Below are 21,425 nucleotides of genomic sequence, written 5' to 3' on the forward strand. Positions count from 1 at the left end.
CGCGCGCACCTGCCTCCCGCGGGGAGTCGCGCATGCGGCGCGCACCACCGCGCCTCAGGGCGCGGGGGGGGCCGCCGTCCGGAGCGGGCGTGTTTACACGGGGGCCGAGGGGGGCGGCATCGGCGCGGCCCCCCCGCCCCCCCCCCCGGCACGAATGGTCTCTTCCTCGCGCTCTATTTAATCCCCGCCGCTGCCGCACCGCCGGCTCCAGAGCGGAGGGAGCAGCGCCCGCCGCCCGCGCTGCGGCTCGGTCGCGCCGGCCCCGCGGGCTCCCGCCGCCACCATGCAGCCCCCCGCCCTCGGCATCCTCCTGCTCATCGCCTGCTTCGGCAGCGCTCGGGGAAACCTCTCCCGCGACGGTGAGTGACGCCGCCGGGAGCGGGCGAGCCTCTCTGTGCGCCCCCCGCCGCTACGGCCGGGGATGCGGGGAACCGAGCGACAGGTGCGGGGAGCGGCGGCGCGAACGGGGCCGTTATGTGGGTCAGGCAGGAGCCGCCCGCCCCGCCCCGCCCGGCCCTCGGGGCCCGCCCCGCCGCCGGCTGCGGGTGCGGCTCCCGGGCGGCCGGCGGGGGCTCAAGGTCACGGCGGCGCCGGTGCTGCCCGTCGTGTCCCCCGGTGGCCGCGGACCGCCCGGGGCGGGGCCGGGGCCGGGGCGGCGGTAGGTTCCAGACAGGCCCCGGCGGCCGGCGCCGGCGGCGCTCGGCCCCTCCCGGCGCTGCCCACGGAGAGGGGGGGGCGGATGGAGGGTCCCCGGTGCGGCACGGCCGCCCCGCCGCGAGGGTGCCGGGGCCCGGCGGTGACACGCGGAGCGGGGACAGACACCGCCGAGGGGCGGGCGGAGTCCCCGGGGGAGCGGCCGTGACATCCCCGCCGTGGCTGGGGCGGCTCCCCGGTCCCTGCCGGTCCCTCCGGTGGGAGCCGCCTCCCCGGGATGGGCGGGGGGCTCGGCAGCGGCGGCCGCTCCCCGTCCCGCCGGGATGTGCGGGGCATCCGGCGGCCGCGGGGCGCGGCGGAGCCCCGGCTCGCCAGACAAAGGGGGTTCACCCTCGGCGACAGTCGCGACAGGTGCGGAGCGGGTGTGATTTCTGTCGGGGCTCGCCGGTGGCAGCGCCGTGTCCCCCGACGCTGTGGGGCTGCGGTCCCCGCGGGGTGACCGGCGGTGGCTCGGACCCGCCGTCCCTGTCTGGCTGCTGGCGGCTCCGTTTGCTGTGTCGGGAGTCGTCTGTCGTGACAGAATCGATGCTGCCGCGCGTGTTTGGGTGGGGAGGACCCAGGGGCTGGGCTGGCCTCGCTGTGTTGTGGTCTGGGGGTGCTGACGGTGGTTCCGGTCTCCATCCACATCCCTGCGGCCCGTCAGGAGCAGGGAGGGGGATTTGGGAACAGGATCGAGGGTCCCGAGGGCTGCGCGGGTGGGAGCGTGGCACGGTGGGGACAAGGGCTGAGCCCGCAGCCCCCACGGCTCCCCCGCACCCATCTCTGTTGCTGTCACAGGCTCTGGGGGCTGGTGGCTGTGTTCCCATTCACGAATCCCGGGATTTGTTCTGGTTTTGGCCACGGTCCTCCCACGGGCACCCAAAAGAGTCACTTGGGTGTGGGTGATCCTCAGCCCCACGGCGTGGGGACCTCCTGGCAGCCTCAGCGTGGGGATGGGGATGGCTGAGCATCCCAGGGAGCGCTCCCAGGAGGGGAGGTGGCCGTGACCCGGAGCTGTCCTGGGACAGGACGCAGCCTGGATGATGACACTGCAAGATTTCCTCCTGGACTGGCCTCTGCTGTGGCCCAGCCCTGGCCACCAGTGCCAGGGTCCAGCACAGCTGGACAAAAAGAGCCCAGAAAACCCTTCAAGGAGCAGAGGAGATGGACGGCTGGGAGATGCTCAGAAGGAAGTTGTTGCATCTTCATGGTTGCTGCCTCATCCTGGAGCCCCTGTGCCATCCCAGCGTGGCTCAGGGGACATCTCCTCCCTGGCACCCATCCTGGGGCAGGATGGACTCTCTTCCTTGGAGAACATTCCTCCAGCGTGGCGGATGGCTCCACCACAGCCATGGCAGGGTCTGGAGGAACCCCTGGAAGCCTCCCAGGCACTGGGAGCACTGGTCCTGCACAAGAGGGCCCTGTCTGTGCTCTTGGCTGGCGTTGTGCTGCTGTCGGCACATTCGGGTGTTTGGGCTGGTGCGTGGTTGTCCTTGTGTGAGGATCATTCTCTCTCTGCAGGGTTATTCCACTCGGCAGTTGTGTAACCCTTTTGTTTGGACAATTCCATGGGAGGCCACCACGGGCTAAAGCCAGATGACTTTAGGGGCTGTTTTTTTCCCTGGGGCACTGGAGGACATCGGGAGGTGTCCTGAGCCTGCTGAGATGAGGGCTTTGCAGAGAGGCAGGTTTAGGGCACTGTCCCTGTCCTGCGGGTTGGCTTTGACTCTCTGGAGCTGCTGGAGGTGTCTGCTTGGCCAGGCCAGCAGAGCTCCCTCTGTGCTGGGGAGATGCTCTGAGCTTCCAGCTGGGCTCCCACAGGGCTTTTGCCATCCCCAGCCTCCGAGCAGGGAACATCTGCAGGTCCTGCAGGGAGACGGCAGCACTGGAATGTGGGAGGCTGGAGCAGGGAGAGCCCAGGGGCACAGTGGGGTGGTGGGAGCCCGGCGTTGTCTGGAGCAACAGAAACCTTTGATTGCCGCTTTCCGTGGTGCTTTTCCCCAAGGAATGTGTGCAAGAGCCCCGTTCCCAGTGCCATTAGGGCTTGCCATATGCTCCCAGTGCCTGTGCCAGCACCAGCCCTTGGCTCCGGAGCTGAGGAAGCGGTGACAGCCCTGGTGAGGCACGAAAGGGAGGGAGGGCAACCTCTCTGCATCACTCACTACCTGCTTGGCCTGATTTCGGATGACTCGGATCAGCTGCCTGGGGGAAACGAGCTGTTCCAGGGCTGGGATCAGCACTCAGCCGGAGGAGAGGGGAGGGAGCAGTGCATCCCTGTGCAGGCAGCCGGCTGGAGAGCACGGAATCCACCGCTCAGCTGTCTGGCACAACGCGTTAGGCTCAACAGGCAAGGCCGGATTTTAGGACAAAGCCTGGGATCAGGCTCTGCGGAGGTGCCCGCCGCATGCCCAGACGGTGAGGGATGCGCTGGCACCGGAATTGTGCCGCTGTCCTGACAATGCCGTGGGGTTTGGCATGGCCTGTGCTGTTTGCTGGGAGCGTGGTGGCCCGGGAGGAGAAATCCCAATGGAACGGGGCAATGCTGCCGGAGCGTGAGCTGAGCATCCCGAGGACGGGTACCCGTCCTCCTCTGGAGAGGGAAAAGCGCCCCGTTTGCCCAGGATTCCCTGCCTGGGAGGTCTCCTGCCTGCAAGATGCTGCCTCTTCTCCCTCTGCCTGACGTTCTCGCCTCTCCAGGGGTGTTGGAATCGCCGGAGGAATCGGAGGCGGCTACATCTGGGGAGTCACCCTGGCGCTGGCACGGCGGCCGCGCAGCCAGATGGAGGGAGCTGCGGCAGAGCTGCTCCTGTTTGTTTTCCCTGCCTTGGTTCCTAACCTCGTTTTATGCCAATCCAGGGTGTCTCGTGCCCATCCCTGCAGGAGAGGAGGACACGGAGGGAGTGGGGCAGGATGCAGACATGTGTATGAGGTGGTTTTGGTGGCAGTGCCAGCTGGGAGCTTGGTGGGCTCTGCTTGTGGTGCTGGGCTTGTTCTCCTGGGCACAGCTGTGCCAGTCTGGCCTGGCACTCCCTGCCCAGCCTGGTCTCCACCTGAGCTGCTCTCCAGGCCGATGCTGTGGCTGTGCAGGTCCCCCAGTGCTGGTTCTGCACAGATTGAGCGCAGTCCTTGCTGCTTTGGCTCTTCAGTGGCTCTGCGGGCCCTGGAAGGTGCTGCCAGCGCCGTAACACCCCCACAGTCAGATGGATCTGCTCCTCCTCCTCCTCCCAGTTACTGGGTCAGCTCAGCTTGAACCATCTGGTCCAGTTCTGGCCCCTCTGCTCTTGGCCGGGCACCGGCAGCAGCAGAGCCTCCATCCGGAGGTGATGGTGGGGTGGGAGCGATCTCTGGTGCCACAGCTCCTCCACCCACCTGTGACAGGCTGGGATTCTCCATCCCCCTCCCGGAGCTCCTCTTCCACCCCAGCCGGGGCTGTCCCGGGGGGAGGACGAGGAGCCAGGGCAGCGTTGGAGGCAGGAACGCTCCGTGCTGCGTTTGGGCAGCCCTGGTGCCAACAGCACCAAGCCAGACAACCCAAACGCAGCCGGTGACGGCGGAGGGAGGCGGGGAAGCCGAGGCTGTGGAAAGGGAATGTGTTTAACCATTCCAGTCACCTGCCCAGCGTCACGCTCCGCCTGCGCCGGGATGCGGCCGAGGGCGCAGGGACCGCGGGCAGGTGTTGGATGCTGCGGCTCCCACGGAGCCTCTGCGGTGTCTGGACGTGCTGGAGGGTGGCAGGGCTGGTGCAGACCTGGCAGCAGCAGCATTTCCCAGGAGTTTGGCCGGGGAGCAGCGCAGCTGAGAGCTCCCCGTGTCCCTGCAGCATCCCGGGAGCTGCCCCATCCTCGGGTGATGCTCCAGGCGCTGCTTCAGCTGCAGATGCTTTTCATCGCCTACAACACCTCAAACGGCGTTTGCTGGCAAGCTCAGCTTTCCCAGACTGCTGCTGTTGCTGTGATTTCCCGGGAAATGAGTTCTGACACTGCTGGTCCGAGTGGCCGCTGGCAGGGAGCGCAGCAGGTCCCTGGGCTGGGTGCTGCTCAGAAGACAGGACTTGCTGGGATCCCCACACACCCTGGGGAGCTGTTTCCAGAGCTGGGATGTGTTTTGGGGTGTCTGTGCTGGTGTCAGCTCCTTGTTCTCCCTCCTGCTGCCATCAGGATCCTGCTCTGAAGCCACAGGGAGATGGATCCGAGGTGCTCCAGCCTCGGCTGCTGCTGCTCTCAGAACCCCTGCACCCTCCTGGCACTCCTGGACGATCCATTTTGCCTCTCCAAGTCTCACCAACTTTGGGTTCTGGGTTTTTTTTCTTGTCTCCTGGTGGTTCTGGGGACTCCAGAAGGGACAGAACACTGCAGCAGCAGCAGAGCTGACCCGCTGGGCCACAGCTGATGCGGAGCACGTTCCTGGGAATCCGTTGGGATGTGGGGAATCTCCGGTGCCCCAGGACCTGATGGAATGGCTGGAGCTGTGTTAGGGTGGGTTTAGGTTGGCTACCAGGGGAATTACCACATTCCCAAGGCTGCTGGAGCTCCAGGAGCCTTTGGACAAGGCTCCCAGGCAGAGGCTGGGATTGTTGGGGTGTCCTGTGCAGGGCCAGGAGTTGGACTCCGTGATCCTTGTGTGTTCCTTCCCACTCTGGCTATTCCATGATTCTATTTTCGGGAGGTCAGGAGGAGGCGTTGGTTGTGCTGTCCCCCAGGAGAGGAGCAGAGCTGCCAGGGCTTCCCCATCCCTCAGTTCTGTTATAAATATCCTCTTACACAACACGGTGTGGTTAATCCTCGGGCAGTGGGGAGTGACAGTTCCTCGGGACACGGCTCTGCCGCCTGTGCCGGGGTGGCTGCAGAGCCACCAAACCTCGTGCCAGGGCATCCAACTGGGCTGAGACACCTCGCTGGGCAGGGAGATCCTTAAAACAGAACTGTCAAAGCACGGAGCTCGTTCCCTTGGCAACAGTCATGTTGGAGATTGGCCTTAGGGTAGGAGCTAAAAAACCCACTCAAAAAAAAAGGAGTTCTCAGCTGTTGGCTGTCACACTGGGGGAGGCTGCTGCCACAGGGGTCACCCTGCCCTGTGCCCCAGGCTCTTGGGGGAATTCTCTCCTTTTGGGAGCCCCCAGGGAGCTGTGACAGGCTGTCAGGGTGTTTGGGGGATTTGTGGTGGCCCAGAATAGGGAGGGTTTTCCTCCCAGCACTCAGGGTGTGACCAGCTGGGTCTTGGCTCTTCTGCTGCAGCTCTGAGCCTTGGTGGGGTGGCAGGAGATCCTCTGAGCCGTGGGATGGCCTTGGAAGGAGGTGATCCTGCTGTCCTGGGATCTCCTGAGGGTGCCACTGCCTTTTCCTGAGTGAAGAGGGCACCAGCCTGGTGTGAACGTGCAAATGGAGCTGAGTGGAGCCATCCAGGGGGTTCTCCAGCTCCCTGATCCCATCCCAGCTCTCCTCTGGGCCTGGGGGTGCTGGGAGGGCTGTGGGGGGGGGCCCAGGCTGTGGGGATTAGGGAGGAAGAGGAGGAGGAGGAGAGGAGAAGCTGCGTCCCAGCCCTGCCCAGCGAGGATGGAGCCGGAGCCACACTGGGAATGTCAGCTCCGGGAGCGTCCAGCCAGGGCTGGAGGAGGAGAAGGAGGAGAGGAGCATCCTGTGGTCCCAGAGCACTTGGAATCAGCCTCCCTGGAGCAGCTGATGGATGCCAATTGCTGGCTGTGTCTCTGCTGCTGAACCCTGGGCAGGTGTCACCAGCAGCTCCTGGCTGTCCCCTGGCAGGTCTGGCAGGAGGTGACAGTGTCCCTCTGGTCACAGACGCAGTTTCAGAGGTGTCTGGAGTCGTGTCAGTGCCCCTCAGACAGGATCCTGCACCTGGGAGCTGCTGGGGACCATCCCCATGCCTTGGGAGACCCCAGGGTTCGGAGCAGGAGGTGATGAGAAGCTGCATCCTCTTGCTGTGCCCCTTCCCAAGAACACTCATTTACAGAGAAATCCTCTGGAATTTGGGGTTTGGGGTGAGGGGGTTTCATGTGAAGCCCCTGGAGTCACCAATTCCCCCACAAGGAGTGAGATCCCATCCCGCATTCCTCGTGAACCTCTGGATCTCCCAGGGAGCTCTGGAGCTGTGTCCCAGCATCCCATGGCAGAGCTGAGCTGGGAGCTGCTTCCCACGTTCAGGGAACGTCATTTGTATTCCTGTGACAGTCCCTGTCACCCTGGGATCAAACCCTTCACCCTGTGCCAGGGACAGCTCGGAGGGAGCGGCTCTGGGGGCTGCAGGTGCAGAGGTGGGAGCTGCCAGAAGGAACTTTAGGAGTTACCAGATGGATTTATCCCTGTGAGGAAAGCAGGAACACCCTGGATTGCGCAGCTGCTGCATCCTGGCTGGACCCAGAGCACAGCCAGGTGACACCACACAGGGATGTCCCCTCCTGGAGCCCTGTCCTGGATCAGCCTGGATCCCTCTGAGCCTGCTCCAGCCTGGCCTCCACCTGCTCCCTGCCTGGATCTGTCTCCTGGGGACGGTGTGGACAGCCTGTGTGACCACAAGGGACATCTGGATGCCACCAGATCGAGGAAGGAGCCAGCCCTGGAGTTGCAGGAGGCACCTGGCAGCTCCCAGAGGGATGGGATGTGTCCTGGCACCGTCACAGCACCGCTGACGCCGGATCCGAGGTGGAAGGGAGCAGATGCACCCAAACAGGAGCAGGTTTCCCTCTCCTGGGAAATCTGGAGCGACTCAGCTGCCTGGAATTTGGGCTCTGGGTATTCCAGACTGTGGATTCACACCCTGCTAAAATCAGCCTGCGAGGGATGTGCACAGCAGATGTCTGAGCCTTCCTGAGCCGCGAGTTCAAAATTCCCGCCCTGCCAGGGCTGATTCCCGCATGGATCCCCGCAGGAAAGATGCCCAGGGCTGGGGATGGAGCTGTGGAGGGAACTGCTGGAACACAAAGTCCTTGGAGAGGAGGATAAGGCTCCTTGGAAAACATCTGTGCCCACGGGAATGAATTGGATCTTTGTGATGCTGAACCCAGAGTAAATAGGAAAGAAGGAGGGAAATGAGAATGGGGTTTTTGGGAAAGAAGGAGGGAGATTTTTTGAGAAAAAAGGAGGGAAATGAGAAGTGTTTTTCTGAGAAAGAAGGAGGGAAATAAGAGATGGGTTTTTTTGGGAAAGAAGGAGGGAAATGAGAAACATTTTTAGGATGTGACTGTGAACCAGAGGCGTTGGAGGGCTTGGAGCAGTGGGTGGTTTTCCCTGGGGTTATTTCTGCCACAAAGATGCTTTCACAGCCTGGAAAAAAAGCTGGGATGGGGTGGACATTCCTTGGAGAGGATCCTGCAGCTCCAGTCTCGCCCCCCTACAGCTGCTGGGTTCTTCCCAGGCCTCTCTCCCTGCTTCCCTGAGGATCCTCTTGGTGAAGCTGCACCATGGTTGTGTTACAGAATTCCTGGGATGCAGAGGAGCAATTTTTCCTTGTGGGAGCATCCTGGGGCTGGAGGCTCAGGGCTGTGGGGACAGTCACTGCTGGATGGGGACACTAATGCCGGGCTCCAGGAGCGGCAGAGATGTCGACATCGTTTTTCTACATCATTTTCCCACATCATTTTTCCCCCCTCATAAATATGAATGCAGCCCCTCCGCAAAAGTGCACGGCTCTAATTAATGAAATATTGATTTTTCTGGAGCGCTTCCGCCGCACCAGCAAACACGGGCAGCAGCTCTGGGCCCCACACAGAGCTCAGCAGAGATTTTTGGGGTGGTTTTGGGGAGCCTGAGCTTGTCCCTGGATCCCTGCAAGCATCCAAGGCCAGGCTGGACGTGGCTTGGAGCAGCCTGGGATGGTGGAAGGGGTCCCTGCCTGTGGAAGGGGCTTGGAACTGATGTCCTTTTGCAGCCCAAACCATTCTGGAATTCTTCTGGCTTTTGTGAGCCTCCATCCAAACGCTGGCAGGGCAGCTTGTGCCCAGAGAGACCCCATGGGAGGAGGGGAAGACCCCCGGGGTGGGTCCTGCTGCTCTGGGGGTGCTGTGCCCCCTCCTCCCCTGGCTCTGCCCCTGTTCTGTCACTTCCAGCAGGTTCCAGCTGCGGGGTTTGGGTAAATCCTGGCCATTCCCATCTGCTCCAGATGGAGCCCCCCAGGGATCCAAGGGGGGCTCTCGGGGGCTGTGCCCCCCACCCAGGACAGCACAGCCTGGGATGGGGGAATGTCCCCTCTGGGGTGTCCCCATGGTGTCCCCCAGGGCGGGGATGGCATCTTCCATGTGTTTAACCTCTCCCCACAGTAATTCCTTAATGAGGCCAGGCCCGGGGCAGGGTGGTAATTGTGTTAATTGCCTGGGTGCCAGACCCTCGTCCTCAGCATCCCAGCTGGAGTTTGGACAACAGCGGCTTGGAAAGGCCTAATCCCCTAATTACGGTGTGGCAGGACAAAGGCTCGTTAACCAAATTAAAACAAGCAGAGGGATGGATTCCCAGGGGTGGATTCCCAGGGAGGGATTCCAGGGGTGGATTCCCAGGGATGGATTCCCAAGGGGTGGATTCCCAGGGGGGGATTCCCAAGGGGGGGATTCCCAGGGATGGATTCCCAGGGAGGGATTCCAGGGATGGATTCCCAAGGGGGGATTCCCAGGGGTGGATTCCCAGGGATGGATTCCCAGGGAGGGATTCCCAGGGTGGAGCAGGGATGTGACAGGGACGTGTCCCCTGGCACTGCTGGGGTCCTGCTCATCCTGTGCCATCCCCAGTGTGGGGGTCCCGGGGGTCCCTGCTCAGCTCCCGCCGTGCCAGGGCCTGGAGAGAGCAGGGGACGAGTCAGGGAAGAGAAAAGAGCAGGGAAAACTTGGCCAGTGAGGATGAACCTGAGCGCTGGTGATGGGGAGGTTCCTGGGGATGAAGGGTCTTTACACCGGGAATGTTTTTAATCCCAGTTTGAGGTTTCTCTGGAAGTCCTGGCCAGGGAGGGACTCATGGAATGGTTTGGGTTGGAAGGGAACTAAAGCTCATCCCATTCCACCCCTCTCACTGTCCCAGGCTGCTCCAAGCCCTGTCCAGCCTGGCCTTGGGCACTTCCAGGGATCCAGGGGCAGCCCCAGCTGCTCTGGGCAGCTGTGCCAGGGCCTGCCCACCCTCACAGCAGGGATTTCCTTCCCAAAAATTCCTTCTTCCTTTGAGGAGTTTGTGATGGGAGCAAAAGGACGAATTTCCCTTCACCTTCTGTGTGGAAAATGAGGAAATTCAGGTGCTTCCAGCCCTCTTCCTGTTCCTCCCTCTCCATTCGCTGGGCCTGGGGATTGTGCCACGTCCCCCTTGTCCCTGGCACGGCAGCTTCCCAGAAATAGCTGTCCTTGGGACAGTGGGGGGTTATCTGATCCTGGAGCTGCTCTTCCCTGCCCTTGCGCTGTCCTGCTCCTCCAGGAGCCCGAAGGAGGGGAAGGAGGAGCTGAGGGAACACGGCCTGGGGAGGGACACGGAGGAGTGACCCCGGGAATGGGGCACTGGTGGCACTGCCTGGGCTGGGTGCGCCTTTGGAGCATCCCAGTGTGCTGGCACGGAGCCCCAGGGCTGTGGGGCAGGGCTCTGTACCTCTGTGGGTGTCTTCAGGCTCTCCTGCTCCATCCTGGATCCCCCTGCTCGTGTCCCTGTGAGCTGCCGTGGGGACAGCAGCGTCCCCTGTCCCCGTGGGGGCTGCAGGTGGGGCAGCAGGACTGATCCCAGCCTGATTCCCTGCTGGGGAATGGGATCACAGGGAAAAATCTCCCATCTCTGCTGGGGAATGGGATCACAGGGAAAAATCCCCTGTCCCTGCTGGGGAATGGGATCACAGGGAAAAATCCCCTGTCCCTGCTGGGGAATGGGATCACAGGGAAAAATCCCCCATCCCTGCTGGGGAATGGGATCACAGGGAAAAATCCCCTGTCCCTGCTGGGGAATGGGATCACAGGGAAAAATCCCCTGTCCTTGCTGGGGAATGGGATCACAGGGAAAAATCTCCCATCCCTGCTGGGGAATGGGATCACAGGGAAAAATCCCCCATCCCTGCTGGGGAATGGGATCACAGGGAAAAATCCCCCATCCCTGCTGGGGAATGGGATCACAGGGAAAAATCCCCCATCCCTGCTGGGGAATGGGATCACAGGGAAAAATCCCCCATCCCTGCTGGGGAATGGGATCACAGGGAAAAATCCCCTGTCCTTGCTGGGGGACAGGGACACACACAGAGCCGTGCTCAGGTGGCTTTTGGGGATGCTCTGGGGGGAGGTGGCACCCAGGACCCCCCTAATTCCCCCTCTCCACCTGCAGAGAGCCAGCCCACGACGTCGGACGAGACCGTGGTGGCCGGGGGCACGGTGGTGCTCAAGTGCCAGGTGGAGGATCCCGATGATTCCTCACTCCAGTGGTCCAACCCTGCCCAGCAGACCCTGTACTTCGGGGAAAAACGAGGTAAAAACCCCAGAGCTGGAGCTGGGAGCGAGGATGGAGCCACGAGGGGACAGCGAGGGGGACATCCCCTCCCGCTGCCACCAGCCAGCGCAGGGGGTGGTGGCACCGAGCCCGTTGTCCCTTCTCCCTCAGCCCTGCGGGATAACAGGATCCAGCTGGAGAGATCCACCCCCAACGAGCTGACCATCAGCATCAGCGACGTGGTGCTGGCCGACGAGGGCGAGTACACCTGCTCCATCTTCACCATGCCCGTGAGGACGGCCAAGGCCCTGGTCACCGTGCTGGGTGAGGGACAGTCCCCCTGCCACCCATGCCCTCAGCAGCTCCCAGATCCCATCGCCTCACGCTGTGGTGTGCACACCCAGCTCACGCATTTGTGGGTTTTTTGTCTCCTTCTCCTCCTCAGGGATCCCCCAGAAGCCCCAGATCTTCGGCCACGAGCAGCCCATCGATGAGGAGAAGGTGGCCCGGCTCATCTGCCGCTCCTCCGGCAGCAAACCCGCGGCACAGCTGCGCTGGAGGAAGGGCAACAGGGAGCTCAAGGGTGGGTGGCCCTGTCCTGGGGGCTGGGACAGCTTGGGGACACCAGGAGGACAGTACCCTGTGCTGTGGGACAGGGACCGTGTGTCCCCTGCTCCGGGTGACATCGGCCTCGTGCCTCTGCTGGGGTCTGTCCCTGAGCTGTGGCTGTCCCCTGTCCCCACAGACTCGGGCACAGAGGTGGTGGAGGACCCCAACGGCAAGACCTTCACAGTGACCAGCAGGGTGGAGTTCCGTGTCACCAAGGAGGACAACGAGGTCGAGGTCACCTGCACGGTGGACCACGAGTCCCTGCAGAACTCGGAGAGGTCAACCACGCAGAAGCTGCAGGTCCACTGTACGTGGTGGGGACGTTTGTGGGGGTGGAGGTTCAGCAGATCCCACAGCTGAGGTGTTCAGGGACACGCAGCCATCGTGGTCCTGTCACACCTGGGCCATGGCAACGCTTCCCTCAGCTCCCCACTGCTGTCCCTACATCCTGCTTGTCCCCATCTCCCAGAGACTCGTCCCTGCTCCCTGCCTGCACCACGTCCCTCATCCTGTCCCCACTGCCCTTTCCCTGCCTGTTCCCTGTGGTGCTGATGGGGTGAGCGGCTTGGGAACACCCCCCAGTGCTGATGCCACCTCTGGGTGCTGTCACCCCTCTGCCCTGCACACCCAGAACTGGCCCAGAGGCGGGATTTGGGGTGCCAGGGGCAGGTTTTGGGGTCGTGGGGCAGGATTTGGAATGCTAGGGGCAGGATTTGGGGTTCCAGGTATAGCTTTTGGGGTTCCAGGGGCAGGATTTGGGGTGCCAGAGGCAGGTTTTTGGATGCCAGGGCAGGATTTGGAGTTCCAGGGGCAGGATTTGGGATGCCAGGGCAGGATTTGGAGTGCCAGGGGCAGGATTTGGGATGCCAGGGCAGGATTTGGGGTTCCAGGTGTGGGTTTTGGGATGTCAGGGGCAGGATTTGGGATGCCAGGGCAGGATTTGGGGTTCCAGGTGTGGGTTTTGGGATGTCAGGGGCAGGATTTGGGGTGCCAGAGGCAGGTTTTTGGATGCCAGGGCAGGATTTGGGATGCCAGGGCAGGATTTGGGGTTCCAGGTGTGGGTTTTGGGGTGCCAGGGCAGGATTTGGAGTGCCAGGGGCAGGATTTGGGATGCCAGGGCAGGATTTGGAGTTCCAGGGGCAGGATTTGGGATGCCAGGGCAGGATTTGGGGTTCCAGGTGTGGGTTTTGGGATGTCAGGGGCAGGATTTGGGGTGCCAGAGGCAGGTTTTGGAATGCCAGGGCAGGATCTGGGGTGCCAGGCACTCACCCTGCTGTTCCTCTGCCCTTTTCCAGACAAGCCAACAGCGAAGATCGAACCACACCCGCAGTACCCGCGGGAGGGGGAGAAGCTGCAGCTGCAGTGCGACGGGCAGGGCAACCCCATGTAAGGCCTTCCTCACCTCCCTCCTCCTCCTCAGGCCTTGGCCAACCTCCCCTCCCTCTGCCAGGCTCCCTCAGCGAGCCCCCCCAGAGCTGGGCTGGGTTTGGGGTGTCCCTGCCGGGCATTCCATGAGAGTGAGCACAGCCTCCCGTCCTCTCCCGGAGCAGCAGCTCCATCCTGGCTCATCCCTGAACAAAACATTTCCCCCCCGTGTGTCCCGGGGGATTCCAGGCTGCTGATCCCCACCCCGTTCCTCAGCCCACAGGAATTCCTCTGGGAGAAGGAGGGCAGCGATGCTCCCCTGCAGCTCAGCTCCGAGAGCGTCCTCATCTTCCCGTTCCTCAACAAGAGTGACAGTGGCACCTACGTGTGCACGGCCACCAGCTCCATGGGCAGCGTGGTGGCCAAGTACAACCTGGACGTCAGTGGTGAGTGTGGCGTGGCTGGAGTGTCCTGGGGAAGGGACAGGGGGGTCACTGCATCCCCTGTGCCCCAAAAGTGTCACCGTGGCACCCCTGGGATCGTCCTTGGCTGGGGAGGGGCAGCTCCTGCTGCTCCCCACGTGGTGCTGTGGCCTGGGCTGCCCTGACTGTGCTCTGCTTGTCCCCATGTCCCCGTGTCCCCGTGTCACACCTGGGACAGGGCTGTGTGTCCCCATGTCCCCACTGGGACAGGCTGTGTGTGTCCCCATGTCCCCACTGGGACAGGCTGTGTGTGTCCCCATGTCCCCGTGTCACACCTGGGACAGGCTGTGTGTGTCCCCATGTCCCCATGTCACACCTGGGACAGGCTGTGTGTGTCCCCATGTCCCCGTGTCACACCTGGGACAGGCTGTGTGTGTCCCCGTGTCACACCTGGGACAGGCTGTGTGTGTCCCCATGTCCCTGTGTCACACCCGGGACAGGCTGTGTGTGTCCCCATGTCACACCTGGGACAGGCTGTGTGTGTGTCCCCATGTCCCCATGTCCCCACTGGGACAGGCTGTGTGTGTGTCCCCATGTCACAGCTGGGACAGGCTGTGTGTGTCCCCATGTCACAGCTGGGACAGGCTGTGTGTGTCCCCATGTCCCCGTGTCACACCTGGGACAGGCTGTGTGTGTCCCCATGTCCCCGTGTCACACCCGGGACAGGCTGTGTGTGTCCCCATGTCCCCGTGTCACACCCGGGACAGGCTGTGTGTGTCCCCATGTCCCCGTGTCACACCTGGGACAGGCTGTGTGTGTGTCCCCATGTCCCCATGTCCCCACTGGGACAGGCTGTGTGTGTGTCCCCATGTCACAGCTGGGACAGGCTGTGTGTGTCCCCATGTCACAGCTGGGACAGGCTGTGTGTGTCCCCATGTCCCCGTGTCACACCTGGGACAGGCTGTGTGTGTCCCCATGTCCCCGTGTCACACCTGGGACAGGCTGTGTGTGTCCCCATGTCCCTGTGTCACACCTGGGACAGGCTGTGTGTGTCCCCATGTCCCTGTGTCACACCTGGGACAGGCTGTGTGTGTCCCCATGTCCCTGTGTCACACCTGGGACAGGCTGTGTGTGTCCCCATGTCCCCATGTCACACCTGGGACAGGCTGTGTGTGTCCCCATGTCCCCATGTCACACCTGGGACAGGCTGTGTGTGTCCCCATGTCCCCATGTCACAGCTGGGACAGGCTGTGTGTGTCCCCATGTCACACCTGGGACAGGCTGTGTGTGCTGTGTGGCACTGCCTTGCCCACCCCTTGCTGCCATCCCAGCTCCCAGTGCCCTTCCCAGCCCTTCCCCACACAATGTGATCCCATTTCCCTGTGATTTTTCCTTGGATTCGGGCTGTTCCCGCTCTGCTCCCAACTTCTCTCCCTCTGTCTCTGCCAGGCTTGGACTTTCCCTGTTCCAGTGCTCCGGCTCTTCCCTTTCCCAGCTCCTCTCCCTCCCTCTGGGGCACTCAGTGTCCGTCCCTGCAGCGCATGGCAGCAGTGGCACTTTGTCCTCTGTGTCCCCTCCCTCAGCCTGCCCTGAGTGAGCCCCCAAATGCCCAGCCCTGTCACTCCTGTGTCACCTTTGTGTGTCCCCCTGTCCCCTCTGTGAGCGCTCAGAGCTCTCTGCACCCATCCAGGAGCTCATCCCACGAGAGGTGGCAGCCGCTGTCCCTCTCCCACCTGGTGTCACCACCCCTGTCACAGCAGGCGAGTTCCGGATCCAGGCTTGTGGAATTCCCACTTCCATCCCTAAAGCCTCTGGTGTCTCAGGCCCCGAGAGCCACCTCCGTGCCCAGCTGAGCTCTCCAGCCTGCCCACCTTGGTGCCACCCCTGCCCAGCACCCAGGGACCCTGTGGTCCCCAAGGCCGCGTAGGTGGCACCTCGTGGTGGGTGGCACCTCCCTGCTGTGCAGCCCCAGCGTCCCTCAGGGGGTAACCAGGCTCTGGCAGGACAGGAGACGGGGGAACGTGGTCACAGTGTCCCAAAGGCTGGTGGCAGAAGCAGAGTGGGACCCGTGGGGTCACGGATGGACCCAGAGTCCCCCCCGCCGGGCTCTGTCACCTCGCTGCCCCTTCCCAGCGTTGATTGGTGTCCTGTGTTTTTGTTGTCCTCCCCAGATCTTCCCCAGCTCCCCACCCCACACGTTCACTCCACTCCAGCCCCTCCGCCAGGCCCTTCCCAGCCCATCTCTCATGCTTCCATGGCCTCCGCTCCATCCTTCACTCCAGCTCTCATCCAAGGTACCGTAAGCTCCTTTTCTGTCTCTTTGTGGACCCGCTGCTCCCCAGCCCGGCCGGAGAAGCTCCACAGGAGGACGGTGGCCCAGCCCTGGCCTGGGGACAGCCCTGCCAGGTGCCCAGCCCGGCTCTGGTCCCTCGGTGTGTGTGGATTTTGGAATTTCCAGGAGGAGCCCCGGGCTGTTCCCGGCGGGCTGTGGCAGCAGCTCCCCGAGCTGCCCCTTGTCCTGTGTGTCCGTGTCACGTGTTGTCCCTCTGTCCTGCTGCCTCCCCTGTGTCCCCCCAACCCCGTCCTTCCCAAATGTGGCTCTGTCCTCACCCCGAGCACAGCGGGAGGAGGATTTATCGCTGTGCCCAAAGATTCCAGCACGGATCCAGGACAGGACGTGGCTGACTTGGGACCAGCTTTGGGGTCCTGCTGTCCTTGGGGTGCCATCACCCCTCGGGGGGGTGCAGCCAGCCTGCATGTCACCTCCCACCCACGCCTGCTCATCCCCCCTTTTTGGGGCCAAAACCCCACTGTGGAGGATGGCATTTTCCCTTTGCTTCCCCCGCTGCCTTCCCCGTTCTCGCTGCCAGGATCCACGGCAGGATGGAGCTGCTGGCACAGGATGGAGCCCCTGGGGGGAGCAGCAGCCTCTGCTCCCCTGCAGGGTCTCAGCTCCTGCTCTCTTTTCTCTCCCCCGGCCTTGGGCAGACGCCAGCCCGGTGCCCTCGACCTCCAGCACCTACCACGCGATGATCGGCGGGGTGGTGGCTGTCATCGTCTTCCTGCTGCTCAGCCTCCTCATCGTGCTGGGACATTACCTGATCAGGCACAAAGGTACGGCCTGGGGGGCTGCAGGGGGCACCAGGACCCCTCGGGGGGCTCGGGGCTGTGTCTCTGGGGCAGCTCCTGGTCCTGCAGCTCTTCCTGAGTCCTGGGAGGAGCCAGCGGAGCCCCCCTGGGTCTGGGGTCCTGCCTGTGGCAGCGGAATGTCAGGAATGTCCCGGTGGAGCTGGGCAGCACCAGAGGGAGGCAGCTCCCACCTCGCTTCTCCAGCTCTGCTCCACACCCACCATCCCTGTCCCCATCTCCACCTCCTCCCTCTTCCTGCTGCTCCTTCCTCCTCCTCCTTTCCCTCCTCCTGCCCTTTTCATGCCCAGCAGGTTTGTGCCCAGGCCCTGGGGACACGGTGCCACCCCGCCATCGGCCACCCCCTGTGCTGATGTGTGAGTAGAGCCCCCCACCCTGCTCCGGGGGCAGCCGGACCCCCTGCTTTTCCAGGAGGGGTGGGTGGGCAGGCAGGATCCTGATGGGCAGTGGTCACTCTGCAAGTGGACACTGCTGCAAAAGCCTGGAGCACCCCCAGTGAGTCTGCATCCCATGGATCCCATGGATCCCATCCCACCCCATGGATCCCATCCCACCCCATGGATCTCATCCCATGGATCCCATCCCATCCCATGGATCCCATGGATCCCATCCCACCCCATGGGTCCCATCCCACCCCATGGATCCCATCCCATCCCATTCCAGCGCAGGTGTGTCCCTACCCCACCCTACCCCACCCTACCCCACCCCACCCCACCCCATCCCATCCCATCCCATTCCATCCCATCCCATACCAGCGCAGGTGTGTCCCCACCCCACCCCACCCCACCCCACCCCATGGACCCCACCCCACCCCACCCCACCCCACCCCATCCCATCCCATCCCATCCCATCCCATCCCATCCCATCCCATCCCATCCCATCCCATCCCACCCCATCCCCATCCCATCCCCATCCCCATCCCCATCCCCATCCCATCCCATCCATCCCCATCCCCATCCCCATCCCCATCCCCATCCCCATCCCATCCCCATGCCCATCCCCATCCCCATCCCCATCCCCATCCCCATCCCCATCCCCATCCCCATCCCATCCCCATCCCATCCCCATCCCCATCCCCATCCCCATCCCCCTCCCCATCCCCATCCCCATCCCCATCCCCATCCCCATCCCCATCCCCATCCCCATCCCATCCCCATCCCCATCCCCATCCCCATCCCCCTCCCCATCCCCATCCCCATCCCCATCCCCATCCCCATCCCCATCCCCATCCCCATCCCATCCCATCCATCCCATCGATCCCATGGATCCCATCCCATGGATCCCATCCCATGGATCCCATCCCATCCCATCAATCCCATCCCATCCCATCCCGTCCCATGGATCCCATCCCATCGAATGACGTGACAATATAAAAATGACTTTTCCATTGCAGCCAAGCCCAGTGGAGCCCTCCAGGCAGCCCCACCTCCCCCTGTTAGTGTGGGAGGGGGCTCTGGCAGAGCCCCCCGTGACCCCCAGCCCTGTCCCCCCCTCCAGGCACGTACCTGACCCACGAGGCCAAGGGCTCGGACGACGCTCCGGATGCCGACACCGCCATCATCAACGCCGAGGGCGGCCAGGCCGGCGGCGACGACAAGAAGGAATATTTCATCTAAAGGGGTCAGAGAGAGAGAGAGAGAGAGAGAGAGAAAGAGAAATGGAGCCAAGAGAACCCCGATGGCAACGGCAACCAGACCACAAACCCCACAAAACCCAACAGATTTTCTCTGGCGCCCGGCACGGGCGGACGGACGGACAGAGGGATGGCGGGACAGAGAGCAGGGAGAGCCACCGGCCTCGAAGCGCTGCCGACGCTTCTTGAACTTGTACAAATCGTTCACTCCGACAGCGAGAGCCCCGGCCCCGTTTGCTTGCTTGCACCTCCATCCCCACGCCCCGAACCCACAGACCAACCCGTGAGTGAGCGACTTCTTCCTTCTTCCTTTGGACCTTTTTGCTTTGGTTTCGTGGCTGCTCTTTGCTTCGGGCCCTTGGTTGGGGTGTTGGGCTGGGGTCGATGTAGCTCTTCCCTTTGTTTCTCTCCGTTTTGGTTTCTTTGATATCCAAGGATAAAATCAGCTCCGGGCTCCCGGGGCAAGTTTGGGACCTTGGGTGTCCCCGTTGTCACCCCCCCGGTGCTGGGGGTGGCTCCAGCTGGGAGCGGAGCGAGACCCTGCCCCGATTTTATCCTTGGTGGTTCTTGTGGAGCAGTGTCCATGCGGGAGCAGAGCTGTCCTCGTGCAGTCAGTGTGTGAAAGGGGGTGAAAGTCCAGGGTGGGACCCCTGGAGAAGACCGGGAGCCCCCACAGCTCCCTGGTCCCACCCCAGTGGGAGGGGGGAGGGCTGACGTTTATTTTGGGGGGTCAAATCCAGAGGAAAAGACCCTGATTTTTTTATTTTTCCTAAATTTTCTGATTGGAAATTCCAATTTTAACCATCTATTGAGATGTTCAGTGCAGGAGGCAGTGCCCCTGGGGCTGGGGCTGCTTCCTTGGGACCCCCCCAGAGCAGGGCTGGGGTCTTTCTGCCCCCCTTCCCAGGGCAGGGATGAGCTTGGAAAGGGCTGATTTTCCTCTTGGCTCTGAGAGCCCCAACCAACAGCGGCCAAAACAACCGGATTTGGGATCTGGGGAGTTCAGGGATCCCCACAGAGGCTTGGGGGGAGGTTGGCTCATCCTTCCTCCTTGCCCTTCCTCCTGCCTCTTTCACCATCACTTCCAGAACAAAACCAAACACCTTTTCCAACCTCTCCAGCACAGCCCCAGCTTGGCCCCCCCAGGCAGGGGCTGCCCCCCACGGCATCGTCAGGACACCCCCAGCCTTGGGATGAGATTTCCTGGGATCCCACATCCCGCTCTGGACACCAGGGATGTTGCAGGAGCTGCCCTTGGGTGGGCACCCCCCGTGGATTTGGGGTGGTCTGGAGGAGGGGAGCCCTTTGGGAAGGGGAGGAACCTCACCTGGGAGGTCACCCCATGGATTTGGGGTGGTCTGGAGGACCAGGGGTCCCTTCAGGAAGGAATGAAAGTCCTCAGGGTGGGAAACCTCACCTGGGAGGTGCAGGAAGAATTTTACCACCTCTTCCACGGGTCTGGAGGTGTCACCTCCCCTGAACCCTGCCAGCACCTGGCACTGGGTCACCTGTGGGGAGTGAGGTGAGCACAGGGGGCCCAGCTCAGGTGGGAGCCAGGGATGGACGTTGGGGACACCGTGGATGTCACCAGGCTCCCGTGGCTCAGCCGCGTGTCAGGAGCGCTGCTGGCACTGGGAGGCAGCAGGACACGGAGCCTTTGAGGTTTCCTCTGCTGGGTACAGCCGTTCTTGGGGTGTTTTTCCTCCATTCCCACCCCTTGGAGTGGGGGACCCGGGCCTGGAGCCCCCAGGGCAGCTCTGAGCTGGGGCTGGGGGATGAATCCTGGCGTGCCAAGGCTGTCAGCGAGGTCCCCACAACCGAGTCATTCCTGCAAATAAAAACAGCCAGATGTGTTCTCGAGTACAATTCCATCCCCTTGGGGGCTGGAGGGATCCCAGGCAGAGCCCCAGCACCAGGAGCTGCGAGGGGAGTGGGGTAAGTGGGGCAGGAAGGTGGGAGCTGACAGGGACGGGGAGGGTTTTCCCTCTTGGAATTCAGTTTCTCCTCGGTTCCACTACTCCAGAGCTGCTCCAAGGGCCGGGGCCAGGGAGAACAGCCTGGATTTGGTGTTTTTGAGCTCGGTTTTGGTGGTTTTGAGGTGCCACGTGGTGTGGGGTGTGGCAGGACAGCCCGGGGAGCAGCGGGCACAGGCAGGGACCCGTGGAGGACGGGCCTGGTATCACCTGGTGGGACCTGGGGACCTGCTGAGGTCACAGAGAGAGGCTGGGAGGGGTCAGAGTACCATCTGAGGCCACTTGTGCCAGCAGGAGCCAAAGGGTTTGGTGGAGGTGGGAGCAGCGGAGGAGATTGGTGTCACAGCCGGGGGTGACAGGAACACCAGGTCACAGCGGTGTGAACAGGGACAGGCCGGGGGTGACAGGGACCCTCCCGACTCGGGAGGATTCCAGGTGGAAGCTGTGACTGGGACACTCCACGTCACGATGGAGGAGCCACCGGGCGAGAGCGAGTCCCTGGTGGCCCCGTCTGGGGCGGGGCGCGGTGGGAAAGGCCCTTTTGGGGTCACCGTGTGGAGGTGACACACACACCCCGTGTCACAGGTGGGCACACGAGCAGGTTCTGGCTGGCCTGGGGGCGTCCAGGTGATGTGGGGGTGACAGGGTGGGGTGTGACCCCTGGCCTTGTCCCCTTGGCGGGGGTTGGTGACACCGTGTCGTGGCTACAGGAGGTGCCACGGGTGAGGGCGTGACACCGAGAGCGTGTCACCGTGTCTGGGAGAGCCCAAGGCCACCACCCCCGTCCTGAGGGGGTCCTCGTTGGTGGCCCCACGTCCACCCACGGGGTTGGGCCGGGAGAATCCGAAGTGGGCGAGGAGGATCCCGGGAGGACTGGGGAGCCCCGGTGGCAGCCGGGCCCTGGGAGGCTGCGGCCGCTTCCCGGCCGGCACTGAACTCTCAATAGACACGAAAGCCATATTTTGGGGAGCTCTGGAGAGGCCGGGGGGCAGAGGCTGGGCTGTGTTGTTGTGCTGTGTTTTTGTCTGTACATAAAGGGAGCCAACGACCGTCGATGTGACTTTATAACCTTTCTAATATCCTGTGCTAATCTCGGAAAATAATCCTATAAATATATCTGGATTACACACGTTACCTGCCTGCCTCTCTCTGCCTCTGGGGCTGGGGGGTTGGAATGTGGGTCAGGGGACAGGGT

General features: G+C 62.8%; 1 protein-coding gene across 2 annotated transcripts; it reads left to right on the forward strand.

Moving 5' to 3' along the window:
- The first annotated feature begins 216 nt into the window (after positions 1-216).
- On the forward strand, positions 217-21,364 carry CADM3 (cell adhesion molecule 3). 2 transcript variants are annotated; one of them, XM_014260874.2, is made up of 10 exons: positions 217-359; positions 10,980-11,120; positions 11,253-11,405; positions 11,527-11,664; positions 11,827-11,997; positions 12,986-13,076; positions 13,332-13,501; positions 15,649-15,771; positions 16,466-16,591; positions 18,122-21,364. In XM_014260874.2, exons 1-10 carry the CDS (start codon positions 284-286, stop codon positions 18,238-18,240), a joined length of 1,308 nt encoding a protein of 435 aa, XP_014116349.1. In that variant the 5' UTR covers positions 217-283; the 3' UTR covers positions 18,241-21,364. The 2 variants fall into 2 exon arrangements, with proteins under 2 accessions (XP_014116349.1, XP_005532316.1); XM_005532259.3 differs by lacking the exon at positions 15,649-15,771.
- Positions 21,365-21,425: the final 61 nt, after the last annotated feature.

This window comes from Pseudopodoces humilis, chromosome 31 (assembly GCF_049639895.1).
Source record: "Pseudopodoces humilis isolate 2021_Gansu_Grassland_sample_001 chromosome 31, ASM4963989v1, whole genome shotgun sequence".
Taxonomy (NCBI): domain Eukaryota; kingdom Metazoa; phylum Chordata; class Aves; order Passeriformes; family Paridae; genus Pseudopodoces; species Pseudopodoces humilis.

What these genes read in the sequence shown, in the direction of transcription:
- CADM3 (XM_014260874.2), top strand. Translation starts at nt 284, where the DNA reads ATGCAGCCCCCCGCCCTCGGCATCCTCCTGCTCATCGCCTGCTTCGGC. An exon ending in GGGAAACCTCTCCCGCGACG is followed by an intron (nt 360 to 10,979) that starts GTGAGTGACGCC and finishes CTCCACCTGCAG; the next exon opens with AGAGCCAGCCCACGACGTCG. An exon ending in TTACCTGATCAGGCACAAAG is followed by an intron (nt 16,592 to 18,121) that starts GTACGGCCTGGG and finishes CCCCCCCTCCAG; the next exon opens with GCACGTACCTGACCCACGAG.